Source organism: Globicephala melas, chromosome 5, assembly GCF_963455315.2.
Source record: "Globicephala melas chromosome 5, mGloMel1.2, whole genome shotgun sequence".
In the NCBI taxonomy this organism is placed as follows: Eukaryota; Metazoa; Chordata; class Mammalia; order Artiodactyla; family Delphinidae; genus Globicephala; species Globicephala melas.
The window spans coordinates 37,229,355-37,244,058 of NC_083318.1; the positions used below are offsets into that span (position 1 = coordinate 37,229,355).

Here is a 14,704-nt window from a genome sequence, read left to right on the forward strand (position 1 = left end):
TCTCCATCACCCTGATTTCTTTAGCTAGGTTCCTCCTTAGGAACAAGTTTATTCTTTGAGCTTCCCATCCCTAGAGTCATGGTCCTTTTTAGAACCCCTGAGAAAAAAAATTGTTTTATGAATTTCTTTAGGTCCACTTTCTAAAGTGAAAACACATGCTCTCCAAGTCCTCTCCTCTTGCATTGTGAATTCTACCATGGCATGGCCGGCCTTCCAGGGTTTCTGTCACTCTAACGCTCCTAGCCAGGTCTTTTCTATTGGTTAGATCTAGGTGTAATCTAGTAGTTCCTTCCTCTCTATCCTTTACCTACTCAGAGATAACACTGTAATGTTGGTAATTGGTGAATGTACCCAGTAGTCTGTTTTGGCAGATTTCTGGTTACGTGGTGTATCAGTCAGGATAAGATAATTATGCTGCAGTAACAAACAACCCCAAATCTCCATGGACAAGTAGAGCGAAGGTTTACTTCTCACTGCCAGCACACGTCCTTAGTTGGCTGTGCTCCATGTCATCTTTACTCAGGGAACCCAGGTTGATGACCCAATGGAACATTACAGGTTGCCAGGGCAGAAGGAGAAGAGAGCACAGTGAACCACATGTTAGCTCTTAAATTTGCTGCCCAGAACCAAAACGTCACTTTTCACGGTTAAAAGGAATCACCTGGTCAAGTAGCTGTCAATAGGTCAAGGAACTATAATCCTCCCCTAGGAGAAGCCGTGAATATGAGTGAACAATGAAACAGACCACCAAGGAGGGTCTCCAGTTACTATATTATTGTGGCAAGTCCATGATTTCATGAACCCAGAAAACTGGTCTCCCCATGCTGCCTGCAGGAATTCACACTTCCAGGCATTGGGCACCCTCCTCCATACAGCAAATACCAGCTTACACCAACTTTCCCCAGGTAGTAGGGCTAGAAAACCAACATCTCTAAAGGAGGGATGATGACAAAACCTCGGTGGCTGACAACTACATGTCTATTTCTAACTGACAGCACAGTTCTGTCATGGCTTGGGCACCCGGTTGGGCAATATAGCCTCTTTTTGGCGGAGGCTGCATTTAATGACTTCCATGAGACTCCCCAAATGATTCTAAGCTGCCTACATCTATCCTGATTGTAAGGAGGGCGCTGTTATAGGGAACTCTATTCCGTAATTCCAATATGCCCTACTGTTTTTCAAGAGTAGAGAGCCTAGCCTAATGAATGAAACATTGTTACTAATGAAATGTAGTTTATGTACCACTTCAAACTTGGAAGTTTGTAATACACTCCCACCATGCTTCTGTTCTTCCTTTTTATCCACATCCCCTCTCAGCTTTATGGGGTTTCCCGTTAGTCCATGGTCAACTGAAGTGACCTTGCTCTTTGAGGTTAGAAGAGTAAAATAAAATAATACAAATGCAACAGCTCATATCCCATGGTCTGTGGGACATCCAAGGGCCTCCTCAAGATCTTTGTAACTTTTCTAGGAGTTTTAGGTGTTTGTGGTCACTTGTGGTTTTAGAGCCTGATGTTTTGAGCTCACGTGGGTCTCATCTCCATAATCTTCTTTGCTCTTTGTAGAGGCAGACAGAAGATTTAGACCTTTCTCCCAAACTTTTTACCCAAAAAACCCAACCGCACCAAACACACTACTCACTGAAGCTTTGGTGTAGCTCAGCCCCCTCCCACTCAAAAACCCTACCCAGTGAGCTACTGTCTCCTTTCCTGGCCCCTTCCCTGGGTTCTGGTTCCTCCCTCTTACCCTTAATTCAGTCCCATTCATTTTATTATGCAGGGTGATTTAGCTCTCCTTCTACTCTGCCCCAGACTTATCTTCGCATAAGCCAAAGACTCATTAATGTCTCGGTAAGACAAAGGGCCACTTATGCAAGGCAGAATCATTGGCAGAGGTTTAGTAATTTCTGTCTTATTCTCTCTCCCTTACTCTGTTGGTGGAAGAAAGCGGTATGAAAATTTATTTTCCTCATAAGGAAAGGCTGAAGTGGCTACAGTGTGGGTTTTAAATACCATTTTCCTTCTTCCTTCCAGGTACCTATGTAGTTTCTTAACATCTATTTCTGATAAACATATTTAACACAGCGGGCGTCAAACTTTTGGTGTCAGAACTCCTTTACACTCTTAAAAATTACTGAGGGCCCTAAAATAACTTTCGTTTATATGGGTTTTAGCTATGGATATTTACTGTATTAGAAATTTAAACAAAAATTTGAAATATTCATTCAGTTAAAAGTAAAGATAAACCCATTACATATTAACATAAGTGGTATATTTTTGTGAAAAAAAAAAAAGCATTTCCAAAACAACTTAGTGAGAATGGCACTGTTTTACATTCGTGCAAATCTTTTTAAAGTTTGACCTAATAGAAGACAGCTGTTTTGCATTCAGTGTTTTGCAATATCACAAGTCACCCAGCCTCTGGGAAACCCAATTGTGCACAACTTATGAGAGAATAAGTGTGAAAAGATAAATAACATCTTGCTATGAAAATCATTTTTTATTTTGCCTACCACTCTTTGACAACCACATTTTAATACATATTCTAATTGTGCATCCTCTTTAGAAAAAAAGAAAACAAATGATGAAATCAAAGATCTTGAATTAGATCTGAACCTCGAACCAAAATGTAGAAAGAATTCACTGGCTAACTTTCAGTCGACTTAAATAACTATGACTTAAGATGGTATATTTAAAAACCATACATGAGGAAGAACAGAAACCAGTGAAACTCTTCCGTCCTTGTCTCGATCTGATAAATTCCTAGTCATTCTTCAAATCTGCCTTCTCTACAGTGTGATGCCTTCTCTATAGAGCTTTCCCCACCATAATTAATAACAAGAATGTTAACAATAATGTTATTATTAACAACGGTAACTAACTTTCATTGGTCTCTAGGAGCCAAGCAACGCCAAAACACTTCGCACGTGTTATCTCGCTGAGGAAGGTGCTGGCTTCATTTTACAGATCAGGTGGGTGACGGTTGGAAAAGAAAGGCCTCTGGCCTCTAGCTCTCTGCCGTGCACACCTGCTCTGCCCTAGCACTTACTGCACCCAGGTGGTCACCGCCCACGTGCTTCGGTCCCGCACAAGGTGGGTTCATGAGGTCTGGGTCAGGTTGGGTCGCTTCCTGTCCCCTCGCAACCCGCGCAACAGGGAGCCAAGAGAATGGAGCCAGCCTTCCGGCTTCCTGATCCCCTCGGTCCCGGGGCCTACACGCCCTAAGCGAGCTCGCGAGGGCTCGGGACTCCGGGACCTCCCCGCACGGCTAAGTCAGCCAAATTTTGCCGGGAGGAGAAACGGGCGCGGGTGTGAGCGTCGCTGGGTCCGGGTCGCCGAGGGGATGGGCACGCGCGCCGGCGGAGACCGGAACCTTTCTCCTCTCGCCGCCGTAGCCCCGGGCGGGCCGGAACCTTTCTTCTCGTGTCGCCGTTGGTGAGCGGAGGCGTGCGGAAACGGAACGGTCCTCCAGCTGCCCAGCTCGCGCCGCGGTCGCCGGCTGCTGACGTGGGCGGCCCTGGTGGGGGCCGTGGGTGTGGGTCGCCATGGCGGTGGACATCACACTGCTGTTCCGGGCCAGCGTCAAGACCGTGAAGACGCGCAACAAAGCGCTGGGAGTGGCAGTGGGCGGCGGGGTCGAGGGCAGCCGCGACGAGCTGTTCCGCCGGAGCCCCCGGCCTAAGGGCGACTTCTCCAGCCGGGCGCGCGAAGTGGTGAGCTGGTTGCTATGGAAACGGCGGGCTGGAGAGGGGGGGCGGATCCGCGGCAGGGACCCCAGACCCCAAACCGGACTCTGTCCCGTAAGCAGTGGGTGAGGGAAGCGCCTGGAGAAGGTGGTGTCAAGGGCGGTCAGGAGAGTTGGTCCCAGAGAGTCGACGGCTGTCTTTGGAAAGGAACAGCCTTAGGTCGAGGAATGGGGACGCATGTTGGGGAGATCGGAACTATGTCTGCAACGTACATGGGCTGCTTTGTGAGGTAATGAGCTTGCCGTCACTGCAGACCTAAACGCAGGCGAAGCTTCCCCCACCGTCCTTTGCTTTCCTGTCGCAGCACTGACTACAGTCACAGTGTATTTATCTCTTCTGTTTACTTGTCTCAGCCCCCTCCCCTCCCCTGCCCCGCACTGAGATCCAAGATCGCATTCGGCCGACCTGGCCCTTCTCCTTGCCTCCTGAAATAGGTTAGGGTTCGTGCCAGAGACCGGTCTGTCTTGAGACTGGTTTAGGATAATCTTTCACAAACACTTTCTATTACAGCCATCTAAACTACTTTCTGTTCCCTGAACACAGCAGGCTTTCGTTCGGGAGAGCTGGGACCTACTCCTTCAAGGCAGTAACAGTGTTGGCTTCACTTCAGAATCCCCGAAGCCTGACTCAGAGCATTGCTTAGTAAATGTTTGTTGGATCAATGAATGAACAAATGGTTGTCTCCTTCCCCACTACACAGGAAACTCTGTAAGGGGAGAGATAAAGTTTGCCAGGTTCACTTTTGGATCCTTGGCAGCAAGGGTGGATCTAGTTTTTGTGGAGCTTGAAGCTTATACAGTTCTGTCTGTCCTCTTTAAGAAATAAAAATACAAAGTCACAAAAAAAAAAAAAGGTTCAGAGCTTTGGGGGGGTGCAGGGGAGGGGCCCTGACGCTCAAACTTCATGGTAAACCCACTTCCGTTTGATACACAGTGCAGTGCCTGGTACTTTGTAGACACTCAGATATTTTTTAACATATGTATGCATGAATTAGTGAGTGGCAGTTTGCAGAGGATATTCAAGCCTGGGAAGGGAAATTGGTCCAGATGAATATATTCAGTCCATCAATAAGCATACACTAAGCGCCTACCTTCTGAGCATTGTGTTAGAATAACGCAATTTATAAGGAATGGTGGGGGAGACAGACATATTACCAAAAGAAGTGCCACAACACCTTGAAGACGTTGTGTAGAACACAAAGGAGAGTGTTCAATTATGCGTCAGGGCCAAGAACGGCTTTACAGAGGCGATGATGCCTGAAACAAATCTTGAAAGAAGAGTAGTTGGTTCCAGTGCACATAGAGTGGAGAAGGGCATCTCAGGCTAAGAGAAGAGTATGCACAAAGGTGTGGAGATGGGTAACTTTATGCTCAGTTTATTTATACTCAATGCGTGTCTACCCGTTAAATTACAAACAAATTAGTAATGGCATTTCAGATTTGGGGGCGGGGAGGAACTTTTCGTAGCTGAACAACTCCTAACGGTGATAACTATGCCACTTTGCATTGGGAGCTTGATTAGTTAACTCATTTGGGCTGTGGGATGAATGGGGACCTTGGGAGTAGAAACTGGGTCTTGGATTTAGAAGACTTAGATTCCAATCTGGGTTCTGCTACTTAGATGTGGGTGACTTGGGTAAGTCCTGTTACCCAAGTCTCATTTCCCTTTTCTATAAAATGGGCATGATAATACCCTCCTTGACTGGTAAGCTGATTATTAGGATCTTATGAGACTTTGTATATATCGTAAAGAGCCATAATGATTATTATTGTTCCCCTTCACTCCTACGCTAACTCTGTGTAGGCCATTTAGATGTATTTTCATCAGTGGCACAAAACTTTATTCCCTACACCACTTTGCTTTCTTGTACTTTCATTCTTCACTTGCAAAGGGGAACCAAGGAAGTTCATGAGGGAATCTGAAAATTCTGTGTAGGTACTAATAGCATCGATAGTGGAGGCAGTGACACTCCTCTGTCAAGGTGAAGCTATCAGCGATGGCATATGTGTGGCAAACATGCAGTTATTCCTCTTTCTCCTTCCCTGGGACCATGGAAGCCAGTGTTAATGTCCCAGTACATCTGTGTTGCTCAGAATCCTTTGGAACTTTGTGCCCCAGGCAACCATTACCTATTGTTGGACCTGACATTCAAGTTGAAATTTGCTGATATCCTACATAACATATAGTAAAAATAGAGTCTGTATGCCTGAAGCAGAACCATGGACTTTTTTCTTTTAGTACTTAAAAGGATCTTAAGTTCATGTTGTTCAGTCTTTTCATTTTATAGGTGGGAAAACTAACACTCACGTAAGTGAAATGTCTTGCCCAGAGTCATAATAGATGAGGTCACAGGACAGAGCCAGAGGAAGAAGGCAGGTCCTTTGACTCCAGTTTAATGTTGCTTATTTCCCACCCTGCCCCATACATATACTTCCACTATAATTTTAAACCAAAAATTCTTCAGCTGAGTTTCTTCTTCCTGAGTTAATACTATATTCATAATTGCATACTGAATAAGATTTGGAGCATAAAGACCTTGCATAAAGACCAAAGCATAAAGACCAAAGAATTTGAACGCCTTTTGCTTACTGCATGAACTTGGGCAAGTTACTTAACCGCAGTTTCCTCACTCCTAAAATAGAGTGAATAATAGCAACCTTATAAGGTGGTTATGCAGATGAAATGAGGAAAGGTGTGCAGGTACTTGCATGAGTGTGAATTCTTTTGATTGCTAGTAAGGGTAACCTAGTTTAAACTAACCTGAGCAAAATAGGAATGTGTTGGCTGGTAAAACTGGGAAACACAGGAAGGAGCTTCTTTCTCCAGATCTTATCCATAAAACCCCAGGAAAGGACTCTAGTTGGTTCTGCTTGGGTCCTGAGCCCTTGTTATGGCCTCAGACGGATAAGGTTCTTCACATGGCCAGGTCAGATGCCCACTCCAATAGGTGGGTTGGGTGCTGTGATTGCTGCCCCACCAGAACCTTGGAAAAGGGAGTGCTGTGTCTGACACTAGGGAGTAAGGGATGCTGGGCAGGCAAAACTGACAAAAATGTTCCTTCTATTCCCTAGCACAGTGCCTGACCTGTCTTCACTTTACCTGCCTGGTGGTCTTCAACTCTGTGGGGAATAAAAGACTAGAATTGTGGGAGCTTGTATGTCAGGCTTTGGTGTGGGAATGTGTCTGGAGGTGCCTCATAGGGGCAGCTCTTTCATTTTCTTACTAATTTATAAAGGTTACAGAGTCCAGGAGAAGCAGTTCACAGTAAACCAAGACCCCTCTGAGTAGCCAAACTGAGTATGCAGGGGCAACAGGAGCCAGTGAACAGAACATCAGGGAACCTGTGTTCTAGACCAAGTTGAGCCATGAAGTGGACAGACCACCTAATCTTTCTGCACCTCAGTGTCCACATTGGTAAAGCCGACAGCTTAGACCATAACTGTAGCAAGTTCTTGTAAAACAAAGATGTCTCATTTATAAGATAAACAGCGACTCTGTGTTGTTGGGAATTCTATTTTCAGATTAGGCATGCAGATGAATTTTTCTTTGTTTATTATACATTGCTTTTGTGAAAGCTAAGTGTCATTTACTTTTATCTTTTTTATGAGTTAATTATCTTTAGTTCCTGGCTTAAATTCAGACTTCTTACAGCAACCCAACCCCAAAGTCCCTGCTACCTTCCTCGAGCTCCCCTCCTCTCACCTTCCTCTTACTCTACTCCAGCTGCCCTAGCCTCCTTGCTTTCCTCACATGTACCAGGCACATTCCTACCTCAGGACCTTTGCGCTTGTTGTTACCTCGACCTGGAACACTTTTCTCTCAGATTCCATGTGGTTTGATCTTTAGGCCTCTGCTCATTCGTTGTTTCAGTGAGCCCTTCCTCCACTGCCCTGTATAAAGTAGCATCCTTTTTCTGTTCTTTACTCCGCTTTATTCCTGTCATTATCTAACATATCATGTATCCATTGACTTGTTGTTTATCCACTAGACTATATGCTTCATGAAAACAAAGACTCTTTAGGTTCTATAATAGTGCAGGATAGGTTCTCAGTAAATGTTTCTTGAATTAAAGAATGAGTGTTATCTACTGTGTCACTTTGCTTTTAATTTTGGAGCTGGTTGATCTCTGTCCAAGCCTCCTTCCAGTTCTAGAAATGTGTGATCCTAACATGATTCCTTAATATTATACAGTTTATTCCAGTATCTGGAATAAACCTTGAATAAATAGTAGCTTTTATTTTATTAGTAAGATTTAGTTCCTACATCAAAGAGTTTATAGTCAAGTGGAGAAGCAGACCCATAAATAATACAACGACTCAGGTAGAAGTGACAACCGTAATGCTCAGCATTGATCCCCCAGGTCCTCCTCGATTTTCTTCTCAGTTGTAGTGTTGAACTTGTGTGCCAGTGTTTGGAGCCAAAGGTTAAGCTGGGACCACCTGGATTATTATCCATAGTAGCTGGAAATAGACTTTATCCAAGGATTGAGTATAATTCTACTTAAACTGGGTTTCAGTTGAGGGAGCATTGTTCAAAGAAGCAGTATCAGGCAACAGGTGCCAAGGGTCAGTGAGAAGCTGGAGACAGGCCCACACAAGACAGGAATAGATCAGGAAACAGTGTAGGTTTAGGATGTAGGATTCAAACAGAACGTGGGTCTGTTGAATCATGTAGATTTAAAAAAAGTTAATGGAGAGTTCTTTTTGCAAATGAAATAAGGAGCAGCTTTTGCTAAGGCTGGGATGAGGGGGCTGGGAAGAGAGAGGTTCATTAGCCCGCTTGCCCCTCTACCGCCATTCCCCCTTCTCCTTGAGGAGCCCCTTTGGAACCAGCCATAGGGCTGAGAGAGACACAGTTTCTCGCTCCATTAATGTTCTCCAAGTCTTCTCTTAACTTCATGGTGCTGTATTTTTATGGATCATAATAACTGAGTGTGTACTGTAAGCAGAACTCAGTGCTAGTGACTTTCCATGGTATAAAGAGTGAGCCCTTTGTATGAACTGCACTCTGAAATTTTCCAGGATTTATGAAGACTATAGCTTTTGAAATTATATTTATTCAATACTAATTGATTTATTCCATCTCCTGTAAGCATTGGACTCTTGATAGGTGTCAGTCATTGTGAGGACACAAAAAACTATGAGACATACGTCTCGGCTCTTTGAAAATAGAAATAAAGGATAACTAAAGCTCCTTGAGGGAGAATTGGTAGAAAATCAAACTGGACCTTGAAGGATGAGAACCATTCTACCAGACAAAGGAAGGGAGTTAAATCGCATTCCTGGCAGAGGGAGGAGTGTTAGCAAAGGCACCGGTGTACAACAGCAGGGTGATGGGGGGAGCAGAGGCAAGGCTGGAGTGATTGGAGCCCTTTTCTGGAGGAGGCCTGGGTGAGGGGCAGAGAGGCAGGAGATGCGGCTGTGCTGGATTAGGTTAGAGCAGGGGTCAGCCAACTTTGGCCCATAGGCCAAATCCAGCTGCTGCTGATTTTTGTAAATGAGGTTTCAGTGGAATGAGACCACGGTCATTTGTTTCCATGTAGGCTATGGATGCTTTTGTGCTATAGTGGTAGAGTTGTAGCTGGCAAAGGCTGGCAGAGTCTGAAGTATTTCCTGTTTGGCTCTTTAGAGGAAAAGTTGACCAGACCTTGGGTGAGAGCATTGTCAGCAGTGCTGAGGAGTTTGGACTTTATGCTCTAAGCTATGTGAGCAGAGGCCTGAAAAGTTCATATTTGTCTTTTAAAATAAGCAGCAATATTGCAGATGGGTTTGGAGTGTAACACGACTGACATAGAGGAGCTAATTGGAAGGTTATTGCAGTAATCCAGGTGAGAGCTGATGAGCTAGTGACAGAGGAGTGAATGGATGAAGTAGATATTTAGGAGGTGGATTTTAAAAAAATGTAGCCATTGGTGGGGGTAGAAAGAGGGAGAGGTAGAATAATTCCCAGCTTTCTAGTTGGCAAGTTTCATGGTGGTAGATATCACAACAACATTTTTTTCAAAGTTTGAGTAGGATGCCAATTAATCATGCCTTCCCTTTCTCAGTTCTAAACAGTGGAGAATAGATTCACGGGGCCCAACAGACATTAGAGTTTTATTAAGACAACAAGTGGTGGGTAACTCCCCAGTGGCAGTGCTTCTTGGTGAATCTGGATTGGAGAGCATAGCTGGAACCCAGTGGGTTCCTCTAGGTTTGTCGTATTTAGATCTTGGAGATGGTTGAGTCTTTAAAATAGACACATAGTTCATATACCCAGCCAACCACCTCACAAAGCCAGCGAACACTGGGCTGGGCCTTATTATGGTGAGAGCTACAAGGCAAGTCAACCGCACCAGACTGCAGATGGGGATACTGAGTAGGGCCATTTAGATACCAGGTTCTTATATAGACTTTTATTCTCAGTTGTGCATTCTTTATTCTTGAAAGAAAGTCATCTGGGTGGTAATGATTGTATCACATACTGTAGAAGCATGGTTCTCAGGGATAGTCAATTGACTTTCTCCTTCATTCCAAGAAAAGTCTGGAATGGGTCAAAGAGTTCCCTCTTTTCTCAGTTTCTAGTTGGCAGGTAGCCAATAGTTCAGTGTATCACCTACTAAGGATAGGGCTGCCAAAACAGGTCCTCTCAGGATGACATTTTTAATGAACTCTTCCTGTCCATGGTCTGATACTATCTTGCAGGCTTGAGAACCAGGTTTGTCAACATACCAAGGATAGAACCATCTATCAGGGCAGATATCAACTGAGCTCACACCAACTTGTGTACAAGTTAGAATACCAGATTATTTTCTTTGAGTGCCATAACTAATACTCAGGAGGATCTAAATTTTGGAAAGTCAGTTATTTTTGAGCTTCTGCTATAGGTCAGTAACTCTGTTGAGGGCTTTACATACCTGATCTCAATTAATTTTTCTCTATTTGGGGGATAGAAATATAATATTATCAAGTGATTTTACAATATTGATCATATTATGAATAATATGATTCTAGAATTTATACAAACTTGATGTTTGAGGTTTCTTGTTGTGTGAAAAATCTATATGGGCTCCCCCTGGTGGGCAAAGTATCAGTGACGTTTACAATGGTTAATTATGGCTTGTGTTACGAAAAACTTGTGCTTAAAACATATTAAGTTTAAAATTGACTTAAAAAGAGGCCCCTTCCGAACCCTCTAAGAGAAAGTGAATAAACCAGAGAAGTGAAAAGTATGGTGGGTTGAATGAACTCATATATCATATAGCTCACATATGAAAAGTTTGCAGCACAGTTGTAATTTTAAGCTCGGTAGTACTTTTTTCTTCCTGACTTTCAGGTTCTCAAAGTCTGTAAATACTAGAATTTGCCTTCTACTTGTTACAGTCTAACATAATGCCTAATTGTCAAAACTTTCTTATGGAGCTCAGAAGCTATATTTAACCAAGAGAAGTGAGTCTTTTCATTTCACAATATTGTATACATTCCTGTTCACTTTTTGGACAGATGATAAGAAAACCATAGTAAAATCAACATTTGTCTTTTATAGTCTAAGTAGAAATGACAGACTGCAGCATATCTTGACTGGGAGAAATTGAGAAAGGAATTAAAAAGCATAAGTTTTGAATTATAAATACTTTTGGACTATGCCAGTAATTAACTGTATGATCTTGGAGAACTCACCTAACCTCTATTTTTGTTTTTCGTTTGCTTTTTGTTTTTTTCATTTTTCTTGTTTAATGAGGAGCTTTGACTAGATAATCGTTTAAGGACCTTTTCAACAGGGTGTTTCCATGATTCAGTACTCCTTTTTCTGAAAGTCTCAGACTATATTTTAAAATGCTTTTTGCAGTAGTAACTGCCCCAGCGCCTTATGATACTTCCCCCGAGTTCCTATGTACTCAGAATTTTTCACCTAGATAAAAAAAAATGATTTTGTTTTTCAAAGTTGTTGTTTGGTATGTTTCCACAAGTATATTTGATTTAATAGTGATTATGTACTCTTATAATGGGCTGTTATCAGTGGGGCATGTTTTTGAAGTTGGCTAGTTATAAAATCTGATTATAAAAACAGTAAGTGCTCATTAAACAGAATAAAAAAGAAAGTGAAGTTCACATATAGTACTACTTGCCAGAAATAGCCACTGTTTTAATTTTCGTATATATTTTTTCAGACATTTTTCCTATTAAACAAAAACAATTTTTCTACAGTGCTGTTTTCTAGCCCCTCTTTTTTTTTTTGTCTTGTCTTGGTTTTTTCACTTAATAACATATTGTGAACATTTTTCTATGTCAATACGTATTGTTCTTGTCATCAATTTATTTGGCTGCATAACCATTAAAAATAATATTACAGAATAAAAATCTCTTACCTAAAAAAAAAAAAATATTACATAACTTATTCACCTGAACCTCTATTGAAAGATATTTAGGCTGCTTTCAGTTTATCACTATTTTAAACAAACAGTACATTTTTTACCAAATTTGTTTCAGATTTATAATCTCTTAAGATAAAAGGCAAAATGTATATAAATTCACGTTACTTGTTTTCTGTTGAATCTTTTCTCAAATATAAAAAATTGGATGCCCTAATTTGATAAAAAGAAAATTATTCCTAACTTTGGGGAAAGTGTTAAATGTATGAGAACTTATTTCAGTGCTGGAGGAGAATAGAAAGGGGTAGGTGATAACTGGGAGCAGGCTAGTCAGGAAAACTTTTACGTGGGAGCAGAGCCTTGAAGAGCAAGTAAAATTGGGTAGGTGGCGAGCCTGAGCAGAATGTATTTCAGTGACGGTAAGGAAACTGGCTGACTAGGCCAGTGGGTTCTTCTTTGTCAGTGGCGTGAAACAAACTTGGGGAGGTACTTTATGGTCTGCAGATTATAGAAGGCCTCCTGAGCTTTTGTACAAAACAAGTGTACAAAAATCAGTGGCCATCCAAATCTAATTAATGACCACTTAAAATCTAAAGAAATCATTTACAGTAGTAACAAAAAGCATTTCTAGAAATAACCTTAATAAGAAATGTAAATGCCCCATTTGAAGAAAACTTCCCAGTTTCGTAGAGAGATATAGAAAACTTGAATAAATAGAAACACATATTGTGTATGTGGAAGGGAAGAAGTGTTAGAAAGACATCAGTTATTCCTAAATTAATTTGTAGATTTAGTGCAGCTTTATTCCAAATTCCAGCAGAAAGTAGTTCTGAAATTTATCTAGAAAAGAAGATGAGTGAAAATAGCTAATTAATTTTTGAAGAAAAGTGGAAGGGTGTGTGTTGGGGTGGGTGTACTAGCCTTACCAAATATTAAAACATTTTGAACCCAAAAAATAATATATGTGTATATGGATCAATCAGTGAAGCCTGTTAGGCCAGGTGTGTATGTGTGTGTAACTCTTGTTTAGGGAGGTATTGTAAATCAGTCAGAAAAAGAAGGTTTATTCAGTGATTTGGGGATAATTGGTTAGCACTTTGGAAAGAAAGGCTTTTTTTTTTTTTTTAGGTCCTTGTCTTTTACTGTACATACATTAAAGTAAATTTTTACATGGACTAAAGATTTAATTGTAAAAGCAAAACTGAAGAAAATGAAAATGTATATGAAATATTGACCTATCTTCTAGAAGTGGGAGGTCTTTCTGAGTTTAAAAATTAGCAGCAGTAATCTTAATAATGGTGTTGATTTTGATGATAGCAGCTATCACAAGTACTTTACATAGAGACACTATAGCATTATTCCCAAGTACAAGAAATTATTAGGTAAATATGGCATAGTGAAGAGTTTGTCATGACATGAGAAGAATTGCTCATATTAAAAAATACTACCAAAACCAGTTACAATTAAAACTATATATACAAAATCAAAAAACTGTAGGCATGGACATAGTGATTAGAAGGAAACTGGCTGACTAGGCCAGTGGGTTCTGGCCTACATTTTAGTGTATGTAAAATGCTAACAATGGCTATATCTGGCTGATGAGACTATGGGTGATTTATTTTTCTGCTTCTATCTTCCTGAATTTCTCTAATGAACACATATTACTCTTGAAATGAGAAGCAAAACAGAGTAAGTAAAACTCTAGGCAGATGAGTTTTTATTTGCTGTGGGAGGAATGGAAAAGAATATCTTTTGATTGGAAAAATGTCATGAATAAGCAGTATCTAATTATATATTAAATGTACAATGGAGGGGGCCCCTCTTTAAAGGAAGTCTGTGGTAAATCTTTTGTAAAGGGAGTAATATTCCTGTAACTCAGCTGGAGTTTCAATTCAGACTTTCTTAACCTGTACAGGAAAATCATCCACAAGTGTTTCATTGATGTCTTAGCTTTCTGGTTGTCATTCTAAAAAATAATAAATGGTAATAATAGCTACCACTCGTAGAGCACCTACTCTACCTGGCACTCTGCTAAAAGCTTTGTAATTTGGTTGACTATCCTTGCAAGTTAGGTTCCTTTACTCATAAAGAAACCAAGGTGTCCTGCCCAAGATGATGTAACATTGATGAGCTTGTGCCGTATTCCTGGGATCGCCTGCCACCTCTCCAGGTTCTGTGGATGCAGGGATATGTGCATGCGGAGTGCTGTCCTGGGACTTTGGAGCTGGACTTCACTTTGTGTGGCACAGGTCAGATCTCTGGTGATTTTCTCCTTGGCATGTTGTCATATCATCTACTGTCTTTAGGAGCATATTTTGCTACATAAATCACAGGTATTTGAAAATGCCTGACTAGCTTTTGGGGAAATACAGCTGCCTCCAAATCAAACTCTTTTTTTAGTCAACAATTACTAGTAACTGTGTATTTTTTAGAGGTAGTGTTGAGGTATGTTTTTGGGAAAATGGAAAAAGGGTTGTAGTTTTAGTTAGTAAAATCATTGAGAAGGAAGGAGACCCAATTTATACATTATATCCATCTGAAAAAGTATAATTCCCTTTTCTGTCATTGGGACACTAGTTTGTTATTTATTTGTTCATTCAACAGTCAGT

At 41.4% G+C, this 14,704-nt stretch overlaps 1 protein-coding gene across 2 annotated transcripts in view; it reads left to right on the forward strand.

The window, feature by feature from the left end:
- Positions 1–3,073: 3,073 nt before the first annotated feature.
- Positions 3,074–14,704, forward strand: part of STX18 (syntaxin 18) — a 122,650-nt gene continuing 111,019 nt past the window's right edge. The window contains exon 1 of one of the 2 annotated variants that reach the window (XM_060299153.2): positions 3,074–3,092. Coding sequence is in view for 1 of the 2 variants with exons in the window: in XM_030864193.3 (XP_030720053.1) it covers positions 3,545–3,712 (168 nt within the window). In the remaining variant the exon portion in view is untranslated. Of the gene's footprint in view, positions 3,093–3,426; positions 3,713–14,704 lie in introns of those variants that run through there. The other variant, XM_030864193.3, reaches the window with a different exon arrangement.